Source organism: Saccopteryx leptura, chromosome 10 (genome assembly GCF_036850995.1).
Source record: "Saccopteryx leptura isolate mSacLep1 chromosome 10, mSacLep1_pri_phased_curated, whole genome shotgun sequence".
In the NCBI taxonomy this organism is placed as follows: Eukaryota; Metazoa; Chordata; class Mammalia; order Chiroptera; family Emballonuridae; genus Saccopteryx; species Saccopteryx leptura.
The window spans coordinates 33712110-33726958 of NC_089512.1; the positions used below are offsets into that span (position 1 = coordinate 33712110).

The following is a 14849-nucleotide window of genomic DNA, read 5'->3' on the forward strand; positions in this document are numbered from 1 at the left end:
ATAAGATATTTTCAGCTTCCCTTCCCATTTAGACTCTCACCAGCAGTTTAAGAGAGTGCCTGTTTTCCTTTGTTGTGGTAAATGCAGTGTATTATCTAACTTTTTCATTACTGCCAATTTGAGAAATGAAACTGCTTCCTGAATCACACTGTGGCAGAGATTTTTTTGAGGGGGTGTGTGTGTATGACAGAGAGAGGGACAGATAGGGACAAACAGACAGGGAGAGAGATGAGAAGCATGAACTCTTTGCTTTGGCACCTTCGTTGTTCATTGATTGCTCTCTCATATGTGCCTTGACCCTGGGGGGCTACAACAGAGCAAGTGAACCCTTGCTCAAGCCAGCGGCCTTGGGCTCAAGCTGGTGAGCCTTGCTTAGACCAGATGAGCTGGCACTCAAGCTTGCGACCTCGGAGTTTTGAACCTGGGTCCTCCGCATCCCAGTCCGATGCTCTATCCACTGAGCTACTGCCTGGTCAGGCTATGGCAGAGATTTGATTGAACTTTGCATAAAGTTTTAAGAAACAGTCCAGGTAATACATTGTCTTCATCTTGCCTCTGAAAGTAATTGAAAGTACTCACTTAACATTTTGTCTGTCTTCAGAAGAGTAATATGATCTGCGAACTGAATTTTAAGTGATTTTCTTTTGGCCTATAGGTTGAAGCTTGTAGATTATATAGCAAGTTCTCTGTCCGGCCAAGCAGCATAGAAGCTATTCCATCTATAATTGAAAAGGTACAATATTTAATTACAAACCCTCCAAATCAACTGGTTTTTCTCAGTTGTCATTTTTCTCAATTGAATGAATAACAATTTGGAACATATTCAGATTGTTAAAAACAATACTGCTAAAAACAATACTGTATACATTTTAATGTTTACTGCCATTATATTTACAGATAAAATAAGTCATTTTTGAAAATGAAAAGTTTCTTCTATAACCTAGTTTTTAAATATTTTTTAATTATGGAAAAGTAAAAAGTAAGCTATAATGGAATCCTGGGTGCCCTTTCCTTATGCTTTGCAAAAGATTATTTTTGAAAATTACTACTAATGCATATAAGACCATGTCTTAGTTGATTAAACAGCATATTATAATTTTAATTAAACAACTAAATTTATATTTGAAGTTACATTTGAGCTTTTTCAAAACCATGTGTTATAGAAATCATCTGACACATGTTACAACATCACAGTTTCTGAAAACTGCCAAGTCATTAGGGTTGGGAAGCAGGTGAAAGTGCATGTGATGAAGACTTGGCCGGCAGAACCTAGTGAATAATTTCTAAGACAAAAGTGTAATTGTAAAGCTGTAAGTGAGTATTTACTTATCCCTCTCCTTTTAAACAAAAACCTCTTTTAAAATACAGCTGACCCTTGAACAACATGGGTTTGAACTGTGCAGGTCCAGTTGTATGTGGGTTTTTTCAATAAATACATATAGTCCTTCCTGTAAATGCATTTTCTTTTCCTTATAATTGTCCTAATAACATTTTTTTCTAGCTTTATTGAAGAATTCAATATATAATACATGTACCATATAAAATATATGTCAGTTGACTGTTTATGTTACTGATAAGGTCAACAGTAGGCTATTTAGTAGTTAAGTTTGGGGAGAGTAAAAACTTATACTTTTTTTATTGCATGTGGGATCAATGCCCCAACCCCCACATTGTTTAAGGGTCAGCTGTATCTAGAATTAATAGAGGGTACTTCAAATTTAATTAATATTTTTTACATCTCCAGCTAGGGGTGTCCAAAAAAGTTAAAACTGTTCCTTTTACAATTTTAAATGATCCTTGAGTGGAATATAATAATAAGGGTTGAGATTTTTACAACATTTTTTTCTATTTGTCATAAATTTAGGCAGTGAGAAGCAGTATTTATGGTCGTCCAGGTGCTTGCTATGTTGACATACCTGCAGATTTTGTGAACTTCCAGGTGAATGTGAATTCTATTAAGTGAGTAATAGTAATGTCATATTTTTTCTTAATTGTGTTATTATAGCGCTTACCTTTAAAAAAATTTACCTAGCAGTTTATAAGTTAGTCTTCATTTGTTTTAACTTTTTTTTTTTTTTAAGTTGAAAAGACCTAGGAAAGTCAACTACTTGCCCAAGGCCAAGTACTTGACTAGAAGTCAGTTTAATTATTAAGTCATCAAAAGTTAAAACAGCCTGACCGGGCGGTGGCGCAGTGGATAGAGCATCAGACTGGGATGCGGAGGACCCAGGTTCGAAACCCCGAGGTTGCCAGCTTGAGCATGGGCTCATCTGGTTTGAGCAAAAGCTCACCATTAATTCATGAGAGAGATGAGAAGCATCAATCATCAGTTTTTTTTCGTTGGGACACCTTAGTTGTTCATTGACTGCCCTCTCATATGTGCCCTGACCGTGGGCCTTCAGCAGACCGAGTAACCCCTTGCTGGAGCCAGCGACCTTGTGTCCAAGCTGGTGAGCTTTTGCTCAAACCAGATGAGCCCGCGCTCAAGCTGGCGACCTCGGGGTTTTGAACCTGGATCCTCCACATCCCAGTCCGACGCTCTATCCACTGCGCCACCGCCCGGTCAGGCTGTTTTAACTTTCGATGAGTTAATAATTAAACTGACTTCTAGCCAGAGGACTTCTCTTAATTAAAACGCTGTTATTTAGCAATTATTTGGAGGTGTAATTAATCGAATACTTGGAGCTTCCTGAATTCATTTAAAAATATTCTTTCAGTGCCCATCATAATATAAACCAAATGATGAGAAGGCTGTTGAAAAATTATAAGAACACAACATAAAAATTTTTAGTCTTGTTTTAGTGACTTAAAAATATTCCAACACCAGATGTTTACTCCTTAAATGAACCCTGAGGGAACAGTAAATGTAAGAAACCTTTTCCCTGGTGTCTGAGTCACCCCTGGTAAGGATGTATACTTGGGTTAACGTATCACCCTGTGCAGCACTTGGCACATTCTTGCTGTTGTGAGCCATGTGGCTTTCTAGTGACTGCAGAAGGAAAGTGGGCATTTCTGTGCACTCAGTATACCAAGGAGTGGTTTCTATTTGGGAGAGTCATACCAAAAGGACATCTATTCTGTGTAATACCTGAAAATGATACTCAAAATAGTATTTTTGGGCAGGGGGTGGGAGAGATGAGTCTTGGGTAAGTTAACTCTGTAAGCCTTCTTTAAAAATTCTGTAAAGAGCCTGACCTGTGGTGGCGCAGTGGGTAAATTGTCGACCTGGAATGCTGAGGTCGCTGGTTTGAAACCCTGGGCTTGCCTGGTCAGGGCACATATGGGAGTTGATGCTTCCAGCTCCTCCCCTTCTGTCTGCCTTCCTCTCTCTCTCTCTCTCTCTTTCTCTTCCTCTCTCTCTCTTCCTCTATCCCCTCTTTCTCTTCTCTCTTTCTCTTCCTCTCTCCTCTCTATAAAATAATAATAAATAGTTTAAAAAATTCTGTAAAGAGTTGAATGTCCTTTTTTTTGTACTATAATGCCAAAGTTTTTAACAGTATGGTGTTTATTAATTAGCATAAATCAAATAAAATGCTGAGGACTTGGTGTCTAGAAATACTTTATAGTTTTAATACAGTATTTCTTTTACTGATGTTTATTGTGGTACTAAAATACTGACTTACCCAGTGAGTGAAAGTATAGTAAGGTGATTAAAGGCAGGGACTTTGGAGACAGAATGACAGTTCAGTCCAGTCTATTGATTCCCTGGCCCCTGGGCATGTTACTTTTTTTTTTTTTTTTTTTTTTTTGTATTTTTCTGAAGCTGGAAACAGGGAGGCAGTCAGACAGACTCCCGCATGCGCTTGACCGGGATCCACTCGGCATGCCCACCAGGGAGCGATGCTCTGCCCATCTGGGGCATTGCTCTGTTGCATCCAGAGCCATTCTAGTGCCTGAGGCAGAGGCCACAGAGCCATCCTCAGCGCCCGGGCCAACTTTGCTCCAATGGAGCCTTGGCTGTGGGAGGGGAAGATAGAGACAGAGAGGAAGGAGAGGGGGAGGGGTGGAGAAGTAGATGGGCACTTCTCCTGTGTGCCCTGGCCGGGAATCAAACCCGGGACTCTTGCACGCCAGGCCGACGCTCTACCACTGAGCGAACTGGCCAGGGCCGCTTTTTGAATTTTGTTTCCCCAGTGGTGAAATGGAGATAATGTTAATACCCAACCTCACTGTTTTTGAAATTTAAATGAGAATAAATGGCACATAGTAGATATTAAATATTAGTTTTTAGTATGTTTTTACTATTACTACAACAACAACTACTTCTATAACATAGAGCCATTAACTCAAATTTCCTGGCATTATTCACTTGACAATTAGATGACACTAGTGAATAATTTATAGCTTACTATTTTTATTTTTTATTTTTTTTTATTTTATTTAAAAAAATTTTTTTTTACAAGGACAGTGAGAGAGTCAGAGAGAGGAATAGATAGGGACAGATAGACAGGAACAGAGAGAGATGAGAAGCATCAATCATCAGTTTTTCATTGTGACACCTTAGTTGTTCATTAATTGTTTTCTCGTATATGCCTTGACCGTGGGGCTACAGCAGACCGAGTAACCCCTTGCTCGAGCCAGTGACCTTGGATCCAAGCTGGTGAGCTTTTGCTCAAACCAGATGAGCCTGCGCTCAAGCTGGCAACCTTGGGGTCTCGAACCTGGGTCCTCCGCATCCCAGTCCGATGCTCTATCCACTGCGCCACCGCCTGGTCAGGCAACTTATAGCTTACAAGATGTAATCAGGCTATTATGGTTACAGAGGAGAAAGTCTATCTTTTAGAGCTGCATGGGGAAGTTTTAAATCTTGATGCCTATCATTTACTTTAAAATGGTTCAGGAAAAGAAATATTTATGCAAGTTTGTATGTGTATGTGTGAAGTAAATGTGGTAAAATGATATTAGTTGTTGAATCTACATCATATATAGGGGGGTTTATTGTACTATTGTTTTTTATATATTGTTCATATATATTTGATATTTTCACAATTAAACATTGGCAAATTGGTCTCTTCTAATTAACAGAACCCTGTTTTCCAGGTACACGGAGTGCTGCATGCCACCTCCTGTCAGCATGGCAGAGCCTTCTGCTGTACAGATAGCAGCGTCTGTTATTAGGAATGCCAAGCAGCCCCTTATTATCGTCGGGAAAGGTAGCACTGAATGGAACTCAAAATCTTGTTAGGCTTTTGAAAGAATGCTGATTCTGTTTAGAATGCTGATTCTTCATTATTAACATCTACTCTAATGTTTGAAATTGGAATAAGAGTTCTCTTCAGATAGCATTATTTTATTACTTTAAATTTTTTTGTTGATTGATTTTAGAGAGAGGAAAGAGAGAGAGAGAAGCATCCATTTGCTGTTCTACTTATTTCTGCATTCATTGGTTGATTTTTTTTTTTTTCATTTTTCCGAAGCTGGAAACGGGGAGGCAATCAGACAGACTCCCGCATGCGCCCGACTGGGATCCACCTGGCATGCCCACCAGGGGGCGATGCTCTGCCCCTCTGGGGCGTCACTCTGTTGCATCCAGAGCCATTCTAGCGCCTGAGGCAGAGGCCACAGAGCCATCCTCAGCGCCCAGGCAATCTTTGCTCCAGTGGAGCCTCGGCTGCGGGAGGGGAAGAGAGAGACAGAGAGGAAGGAGAGGAGGAGGGGTGGAGAAGCAGATGGGCGCTTCTCCTATGTGCCCTGGCTGGGAATCGAACCCAGGACTCCTGCACGCCAGGCCGACACTCTACCGCTGAGCCAACCGGCCAGGGCCTGGTTGATTCTTCTATGTGCCCTGACTAGGGATTGAACCTGCAACCTTATTGTATTGGGATGACAGGCTAATGAATTGAGCTACCCAGCCAGGGCCCATATGGCATTATTTATTAGTTTTGAAATAATAGAATGCCTGCCCACTCTTACCCTTTTAAGGAAATACCACGCATTGCATTTCTACAGTCTTATGAGTAAATACATTTTTTCTTATTATAAACATTTTATTTATTTATTTATTTTTAAAATGTTTCTTTTATTTATTTTATTTTTTCAGAGACAGAGAGAGAGTCAGAGAGAGGGACAGATAGGGACAGTCAGGCAGGAACGAAGAGAGATGAGACGCATCAATCATCAGTTTTTTGTTGTGACACCTTAGTTGTTCATTGATTGCTTTCTCATATGTGCCTTGACCATGGGCCTTCAGCAGACCAAGTAACCCCTTGCTCAAGCCAGTGACCTTGGGTCCAAGCTGGTGAGCTTTGCTCAAACCAGATGAGTCTGCGCTCAAATTGGCGACCTTGGGGTCTCGAACCTGGGTCTTCTGCATCCCAGTCCAATGCTCTATCCACTGTGCCACCGTCTGGTCAGACTTTTTATTTTTTTTTAATTTTGAAAAATCTAGATTAGAAAGACATCCCTTCATCCAAAGACAGCCATCTTTATTTATTATTATTTTTTTTAAAAGATTTTATTCATTTTAGAGAGGGGAGAGAGAGAGAGAGAGAGAGAGAGAGAAAAGGAAGGAGGGAGGAGCCAGAAATACCAACTCCCATATGTGCCTTGACCAGGCAAGCCCAGGGTTTTGAACCAGCAACCTCAGTGTTTCCAGGTTGACACTTTATCCACTGTGCCACCACTGGTCAGGCAACAACCATCTTTAACAAGTACTACTTTTCTATTGCTTTTGGCATGTATATTTTATATACATGATCATAACTACATAGACAGTTTTATAGTCTACTTAATTCATTTTAACAGTATAACTTTTCCTTCATGATCGTAATTTTTTTTCTTTAAATTTAATTTTTTTTGAGTGTGTAACAGAGACAGAGAGAGGGACAGATAGGGACAGACAGGAAGAGAGAGATAAGAAGCATCAATTCTTTGTTGTGGTTCCTTAGTTTTCATTGATTGCTTTCTCATATGTGCCTTGATTGGGGGGCTATAGCAGAGCAAGTGACCCCTTGCTCAAGCCAGTGACCTTGGGCTCAAGCCAGCGACCTTGGACTTCAAGCCAGCAACCATGGGGTCATGTTTATGATCCTACGCTAAAGCCAGCGACCCCGTGCTCAAGCTAGTGAGCCTGTGCTCAATCCAGATGAGCCTGCACTCAAGCTGGTGACCTCGGGGTTTCAAACCCGGGTCCTCTGCATCGCTGTCCAACGCTCTTATCTACTGTGCCACCGCCTGGTCAGGCCCTAAATTTAATGTTTAATGTCTACTCACGCATATACTAAACTGTATTGGCAAATGTTTAAATCTTTACCAGTTTCAGTTTGTTTAGAATAGCTGTGACAAACATGTTTGTGCTTAAAGCTTTTTCTTTTTTCTTTTTATGTGAGATTTTGGAATGCTTTTTAAAAAAATTTATTGGGGTGACATAAATAAAATTAATAAGTTCTAGATGTACAATTCTATAATACATCATCCGTGTATTGTATTGTGTGTTCACTGCTGCAGTCAAGTCTCCTTCCAAAAGCTTTTTCCATAATTAATTAATTAATTAATTAATTTTAGAGAAGAGAGACCGAGAGATAGAGAGAGAGAGAGAAGGGGGGGAGGAGCAGGAAACATCAACTCCCATATATATCTTGACCTGGCAAACCCAGGGTTTCGAACCGCAACCTCAGCCTTCCGGGTCAATGCTTTATCCACTGCACCACCACAGGTCAGGCCAAGCTTTTTCCATATTTAGAATGGAAAAAGACAGATGAGACAGATTCCCAGAAAAAAAAAAATAAGTTAAAAGGTATTCATATTTTAAGGCTTTTGTTGATACTTTCAAATTGCTTTCTTCCAAGATACTATACCAATTTATACTTCTTTCAGCAATTTATTATAGTATCCATTATATGTGCTAGAACTGAGGAGGCTATGAATCTTATGATCATGATAGACAATTCTAAGGAACTAACTACAAAGAAACTGAAAATTGTCTTAAAATGGTAGACAACAGGAGAAAATTGAAGTCAGAGCTGAGTTGAATGCAGTTTTATGTTGTATTAGCTCTCTTATTTTGGCAAACAACTGCTTTGAGTCTCAAATTCACTTGTAAAAAAGATATTAACTATACCTCTGCAGTATTATTATAATTAAATAACAATAAATAGAAAGAGTTCAATGCATGCTAGTTTTCATTTTTTCTTGACCCAGTATTTAATGTGTGATTATAAGGCAGGGAGTATAGAAACTGTTTTTGAGATAGACAGAGAGATAAGGTCCTCCTAACTTAGGGAGATAGTCTTGGTAACAAACAGGTGCGGTACATCCTCAAGTGGTGTGTCTTGAGAGGTGAGGTGGATTCTCAAAGGAACAGCAATTTGCTCATGTAGTTAGTTGGTGTGGACAGACCACCCAGAACAGGTGACACTGTGGCTACACCTTGAGACACTGTATGATAGGTCACTGAATGGACAACAAGGCAGTTTGGGAAGAGAACTGCGTGGGCAAAATATTGAAATAAGAAGAATACCAGGAAACTCGACTATTTACTGGGATTCGTAGAGGATCTCAGTTCTGAATACAGAGTAATACTCTACTAGCTAAAAAGAAGTATAGTGGCCTTGATGATGTTAGAAATGAAACCATCCCTATATTCAAACAGTGAATGTCATTGAAGTGGGCACACACTGTATAATCAAATGATATGTGACCCGCTTGGGTTAGCCCTGTTGCAGTCACAAAACTGTAGAGCCTGTGAGGAGAGCTACAGGGCTTTAGAAACATAGGCCCCTTGTTAGAATTTCCATCCCTAGACTAGGAGATTGCAGTCCAGGTTAGCTGGTGGTGAGGAGCACTGTGTGAGAGCAAAGTCCTTTCTTGCCTACCTGGGCCTACCAGTAAAGATACATAGTATGCTCAAGGAATTGTGAATAGTATTAATAATTCAGTAGAAGTGTAGCATAGAACAGGTGATTGAGAACATGTGAGTTGCAACTTTTGTTTTGAGGTAGATGTCCTTTAGAATAACAGAATAGTATTAGGAGGAGAAATTAGAACTGTTGCTTTCTTAAATATTTTTAAATACCAAAGATAAAAACCATAGTCATTTGTTTTGCATATAAGCCCTATCTAAGCAGGAAAATATTTGAGAAGTTCTAGAAGCTATTTTGCATGAACTGTTTTTAGGGTCAGTGTCTGGAGCTTAACCGACTTGTCCAATGCATTTGCGTTTCTTGTAGGTGCTGCTTATGCCCATGCGGAGGAGGGACTCAGGAAATTGGTCCAGCAATGTAATCTGCCATTTTTGCCCACTCCCATGGGAAAGGGTGTTATCCCTGATAATCATCCAAATTGTGTAGGTGCTGCCAGATCCAGGTGTGTAGCTTCCCGATTCTAAATACAATGGCTTGGCGGAGTTCAGGCGCATTTACATTATTGTGTGACTTGAGTGAACCTAGAAGTTCTGATTGGGTCATGTAACTTGAAGCACACTTGTTTTTGTTTAGACTTCAGCACTTGGAAAAGGTGACCCACTATCTCCTGACGCTCATGGTTTTTGATGAGAAATTTGCAGTCATTTGAACCATTGTTCCTTTCTATGTATTACGTTGTTTTTCTGTGGCTGCTGTCAAGATTTTTTTCTTTATCTTTGGTTTTCAGCAGTTTGATTGTGATATGTCTGGACATGATTTTCTTTTAGTTTATCCTGTTTGGTGTTTTTTCATCTTAACTCTGTAAACTGGAGCCTTTCACCAAATTTGGAAAGATTTTGTTCTTTATTTTTTCAAATATTTTTTTCTACACCAATCTCTTTTCCCTTTCTTGGAATAATACAAATGTCAGACATGTTGATAATGTCCCATAGGTCCCTGAATATGTGTTAAGTTCTTTTTAATCCTTTTATCTCTTATATTTTCTGTTTCTCTTCTGAAAACTTTTATCCCCCCATGTGTTTCAAGAGTAATTTTGTTTACCTTATGGAGCATAGTTATAATAGCTGCTTGAACCTCCTTGTTTACTAATTCCAATACCAGGATCATCACAGAATTAGCATCTATTCATTATCTTTTCTCTCGAGAATTGGTCACATTTTCCTGGTTCACGGTATATTAATTTTGGATTGTATCCTGGAATTTTGAATATTATGTTGTGACATGCCAGCTTATGTTGAAATTTTCTATAGAATGTTGATTTTTGTTTTTGTTTTTTTGGTAAGGGGCTAGCTAACATGGTTATGTTCAGACTGCAAGTTCTGTCTTAGTGTGGGAAGTAGTTCCAAGGTCACTTCAGTTACCAAGCCTGTGCTATGCAGTTTGGGGTCTGTCTACACCAGCGGTTCTCAACCTGTGGGTCGCGACCCCGCCGGGGTTGAGAACCGCTGGTCTACACATACACAGCCCAGGGGTGAGCCCCAGAGATGTGCTGGTTCATATCCAGAATTAGGGATTTCTTTTCCTATGAGAAGTAGTCCCTCTCCTTTTCTGATTTCCAGGAGTTCCTTTTCCTGGCCCTTGTTGAGGCAAAGTGGCAAAAAGAAGTCAATAAAAAATAAGGTGGATTGTCCCAATACTCTTTGGACAAGAGGGGATTCTTTTAGTTCTTGCCTGAAGAAACGATACTTATTTTGGAATTTTAGCTGCTTGGAAGCTACCACCATATGTTGTGCAATAGAGCTGCCTTCAGAACATGTCTGGGAGAGAGAAAAAGAGATAAAGAAACTTCTGCCTGAGCAGGCAGTGGTGCAGTGAATAGTGCATCAGACTGAGATGCCGAGGACCCAGGTTTGAGACCTGGGGTCCAAGGTTGCCAGCTTGAGCGCGGGCTCATCTGGTTTGAGCAAAGCTCACCAGCTTGGACCCAAGGTCGCTGGCTTGAGCAAGGAGTCACTTGATCTGCTGAAGGCCCACAGTCAAGGCACATATGAGAAAGCAATCAATGAACAACTAAGATGTTGCAACGAAAAACTGATGATTGATGCTTCTCATCTCTCTCCGTTCCTGTCTGTCTGTCCCTATCTATCCCTCTCTCTGTCTCTGTAAAAAAACAAACAAAAAAACCCCAGAAACTTCTGAGTTCTCACAGGGACCCTGTGTTCTCTGCCTTGCAGAAATCCCTTTTCTAGGTCCTCTGGCCAAAAAGCCAGGTTTTTGCTGCCCTCTAGTTCTGTAACTCGGGCTACACTGAGTCAAAGCCATGAACTACAATAGGGACAGAAGACCTTGGAAACTCCCCCCTAATGTGGACTACTTGTTTGACTCCCCTCCTGTAGTATTGTTTACTTTTTCAAAATCCTCTGGTAGGCCTGACCTGTGGTGGCGCAGTGGATAAAGCGTCGACCTGAAAATGCTGAGGTCGCCGGTTCAAAACCCTGGGCTTGCCTGGTCAAGGCACATATGGGTTGATGCTTCCTGCTCCTCCCCCCTTCTCTCTCTCTCTTTCTCTCTCTTCTTTCTAAAAAAAACCCCAAAAAAAAGTACCCTTAAAAAAAAAAATCCTCTGGTAGTCGCTTTTTCTATTTTGCTCAAGGGTTTTCTCTTGTAATCAGTGGGAGAACGAGGTTGTAGGGAGCTTAACCAATCTTGGCTGGCACTGGATGTCTCCTTTTTAGATTTTTTTAAACACACTTTTTATTAAACTACATATATAATTTAACTTCTTGAAATTTATTATGAAATATTCCCAATGCACAAACAAAAAGAAAATAAATAATGAACAATTATGTAATCACCACTGAATTTTATCAAACATAGTACTAATATGTCATCGCTTTACGGTTTTATTTTTTTAAGAAACAAAAAATTACAGATTTATTTATATACTTTTTTCTGATTCTATTCCTTCCTTCCCTCTCCATAGTTTGCCACTGCTATGCATTGGTATTTTTCACATTGTCAGACATGGACTAAAATTAATTTTGAGGAATTTTAAAATGTAATGTTTGCTGTGCAACTTTTAATAGTTGCTCATTTAATGCTATCTTAATAGAGTGTGTCTTGTTTATATTAGTATACATTGTACAGAAACCAAATTTTTGCACTGTTTTTTAAAAATATACTTTAACTTGTATTGAATTGAAATTTATCTTTGTTCCAGCCGAATTTTCAGATAATATTAATGACATTAATAGTATAAAAAGGATTACAAAGGGCCATAATTAATTGAATCAACAATTTAAAGGGTTTTAGAGCATCTATAAGCAAGTAAGTCTGTCCTTCCACTGGTAGTTTTTAGCTGTTTGTTAATTTGTCTATAGGACCAATACAGTATCTAAAGATAGCTTTTTTGAGCATATACTTGAAATGATAATTGAATTTCCATGGAAAATAAGCTATACCACTGAAGAAGACAAAAGCAAAAGAAAACTAATTCTTGATGGCAAAAGATAGGAAAAAAGGGAAAAAGCCAAGAAACAAAAAAGTAAAAAGTGAACAAAAACCTACAGCAATTATGATAATAAATTCTCATGGAAAAAGCCAGAGACATTTAGATTGGATCACTAATAATACCAATTACCACATTATGCAAACCACATCTAAAAATAAAAACAAAGAGATGTATGAGGTAAACAAAAAGATAGCAAGGGTGGCTATGTTTCCCTTATCAGTGTGGATCGCTAAATAAAGATAATTAAAAAATTAGAAGTTATAGTGGCAAAATATTAAGTTCTCTAAAATAAAACTATTAGAAATAAACTTGGTATAATGTTTTTTAAAACAGTTCAGGGATGTAAATCAGTCATCTTAAACATATATGCTTCTAGGAATCAGTATGAAATGTGTATTAAGATTCAAGCATGAAGTGTGCAACCCAGAACTATTAATAACAGAAAATATCCAGCAATCAAGAAGGGGTTTAATAAATGTATGTAATCAGCAAAACATGTAGCCTTTAATCGTATTTAATAAGAACTTAATAACAAAGGAAAACATTAATGTAAGCAAAGTGCATGAGAAAGTTTTTTTTTGTTTTGTTTTTTGCAAGAGACAGAGACACAGAAAGGGACAGACAGGAAGGGAGAGAGATGATCAGTTCTTTGTTGCAGCATCTTAGTTCATTGATTGCTCTCTCATACATGCCTTGACAGGGGGAGCTCCAGCCAAGCCAGTGACTCCTTGTTCAAGCCAGAGACCTTGGGCTCAAGCCAGTGACCATAGGATCATAGCCATTTCTGTGATCCCACACTCAAGTCAGGGACCCTGTGTGAGCCTGTGTGCAAGCCGGATGAGCCCGTGCTCAAGCTGGCAACTTCAGGGTTTCAAACCTGGGTCCTCTGTGTCCCAGGGCGATGCTTCATCCACTGCACCACTGCCTAGTCGGACAAGAAAGTATTAAATAAGCTCAACTGTATATAAATTTGCTTGTACAGAAAAACAGACTACGTAAAAAGAACTGCAGGATCTTAATAATACTTTATAAGTTTATGGTGTTATTGAGTGCTTTTGATTTTTTTTATACTTTTCCTGATTTTTCCAGATGATCTACAGTGGACTTGTATTAATTTTTCTAATGATAAAAGAAGTAAATAGAGTATAAATACAGTCCTATAGTAATATCTTTCTACTTATTTCATCTTTTATAGTACTATGTAAATAGAATGGCATCATAAATTATTTTAGCTTGAAAGATCAAATTTACCATAGTTGCCGATTCTGAAGACTAATGTAAGGTCCAAATAATTTAAAATTTTCCAATATTTTATTAATTTTAGAATAATTCAAGTAAGAAATATAGATATACTTGGTGTTATATCAGATTTTTGTTTTTAATAGGGCTTTGCAATTTGCTGATGTGATCGTGTTATTTGGTGCCAGATTAAACTGGATATTGCATTTTGGACGGCCTCCAAGATACCAGCCAGATGTGAAGTTTATCCAGGTACTCGGGAAATTTAAAATCAGAGCTGTCTGTAGCTTATTGTTCTCTCTCTCAGCCATTATTAGCTCTGCTTTGTTCTTGGCTTTTATAAAGAACTATTTCTCTTTTTACAAAAGTAGGATTTTATAAATTATCTAACATAATTACAGGTACCAAAGCAAGCTGCCTTTTCAAACTTGTGAAACAATGTATCACTTTACTTTTAACCAGAAAACCTTTCAAAATCAAGTTTTAAATAATTTGAAAAGCATAATTTGCTTCTTCTTCACAGTTCAAGTGTCTTTCAGTGTAGACCAAAGAGGTTTAAGTAGGATGGTAGATGAGAACAAAACTTTTCAGCACTGTTAGGGATTGAATTTTTTTAGATACCCAAACTTTCAGACATGCTTTGGTTAGAAATCTCTATAAACAATGCTGTTTTTACCTATGTCATTAGCAGAGTATTTAGAATATACTCTGATCTCTTTTTGATGACTCTTGTATCATTATGACCTCTTGATAAGCCAGGTTCCTTACTGGTGTGGAAAGGACTGCCCCAGAGTGGCATGCAAAGCAGTTTGCCCTACATAGATTGCGTATGGTATCTGATGTTCCAGCTACAATTGCTGTCTTCTCTTTACTTAAGGAGCCAGCTTCCAATAGTCCATTTTCCCATGGGCCCTTTGAGAAATAAAACCACAAATAAGCGAGACTTGGGTTGTACCTGGAAAATGCTGCAACTTCTTTGATTGCCCCTCTTGGTTACAGGATCAAGCGCCTCCCCTTCGGGGTGGCTAAACTGCACTTCTAGCAGAAACTATTGTTACTTGTCCATGATCATCCAGAAATGGAGCTTCTGAGTAAATGGAAAGTGAGCATGTCCTGCCCTAGGAGTGATTCTTAAAATATGGTTCCTGGACCAGCACCATCTGGGAAGCCTGTTAATAATACCCAGTTTGGGGCTCCACCCCAAATCTATTGAGATCAGAAACTCTGAGGTGGACTCTTGCAATCTATACTTTAACAAGCCTACCAGGTGATTCTGATATATGCTAAAATTTGAGAAA

General features: G+C 38.9%; 1 protein-coding gene and 1 long non-coding RNA gene across 3 annotated transcripts in view; one reads left to right on the forward strand and one right to left on the reverse strand.

The window, feature by feature from the left end:
* The window catches only part of HACL1 (2-hydroxyacyl-CoA lyase 1), a 40759-nt gene that overhangs the window by 10355 nt on the left and 15555 nt on the right, over positions 1–14849 (forward strand). For both annotated transcript variants that reach the window (XM_066351839.1, XM_066351840.1), the window contains 5 exons: positions 656–733; positions 1865–1959; positions 5041–5153; positions 9168–9303; positions 13698–13803. In XM_066351839.1, the coding sequence (XP_066207936.1) occupies positions 656–733; positions 1865–1959; positions 5041–5153; positions 9168–9303; positions 13698–13803 (528 nt within the window). The remainder of the gene's footprint in view (positions 1–655; positions 734–1864; positions 1960–5040; positions 5154–9167; positions 9304–13697; positions 13804–14849) is intronic.
* The window catches only part of LOC136382510 (uncharacterized), a 296768-nt gene continuing 293198 nt past the window's right edge, over positions 11280–14849 (reverse strand). The window contains exon 3 of the long non-coding RNA XR_010747245.1: positions 11280–11296. This is a non-coding gene — a long non-coding RNA (uncharacterized lncRNA). The remainder of the gene's footprint in view (positions 11297–14849) is intronic.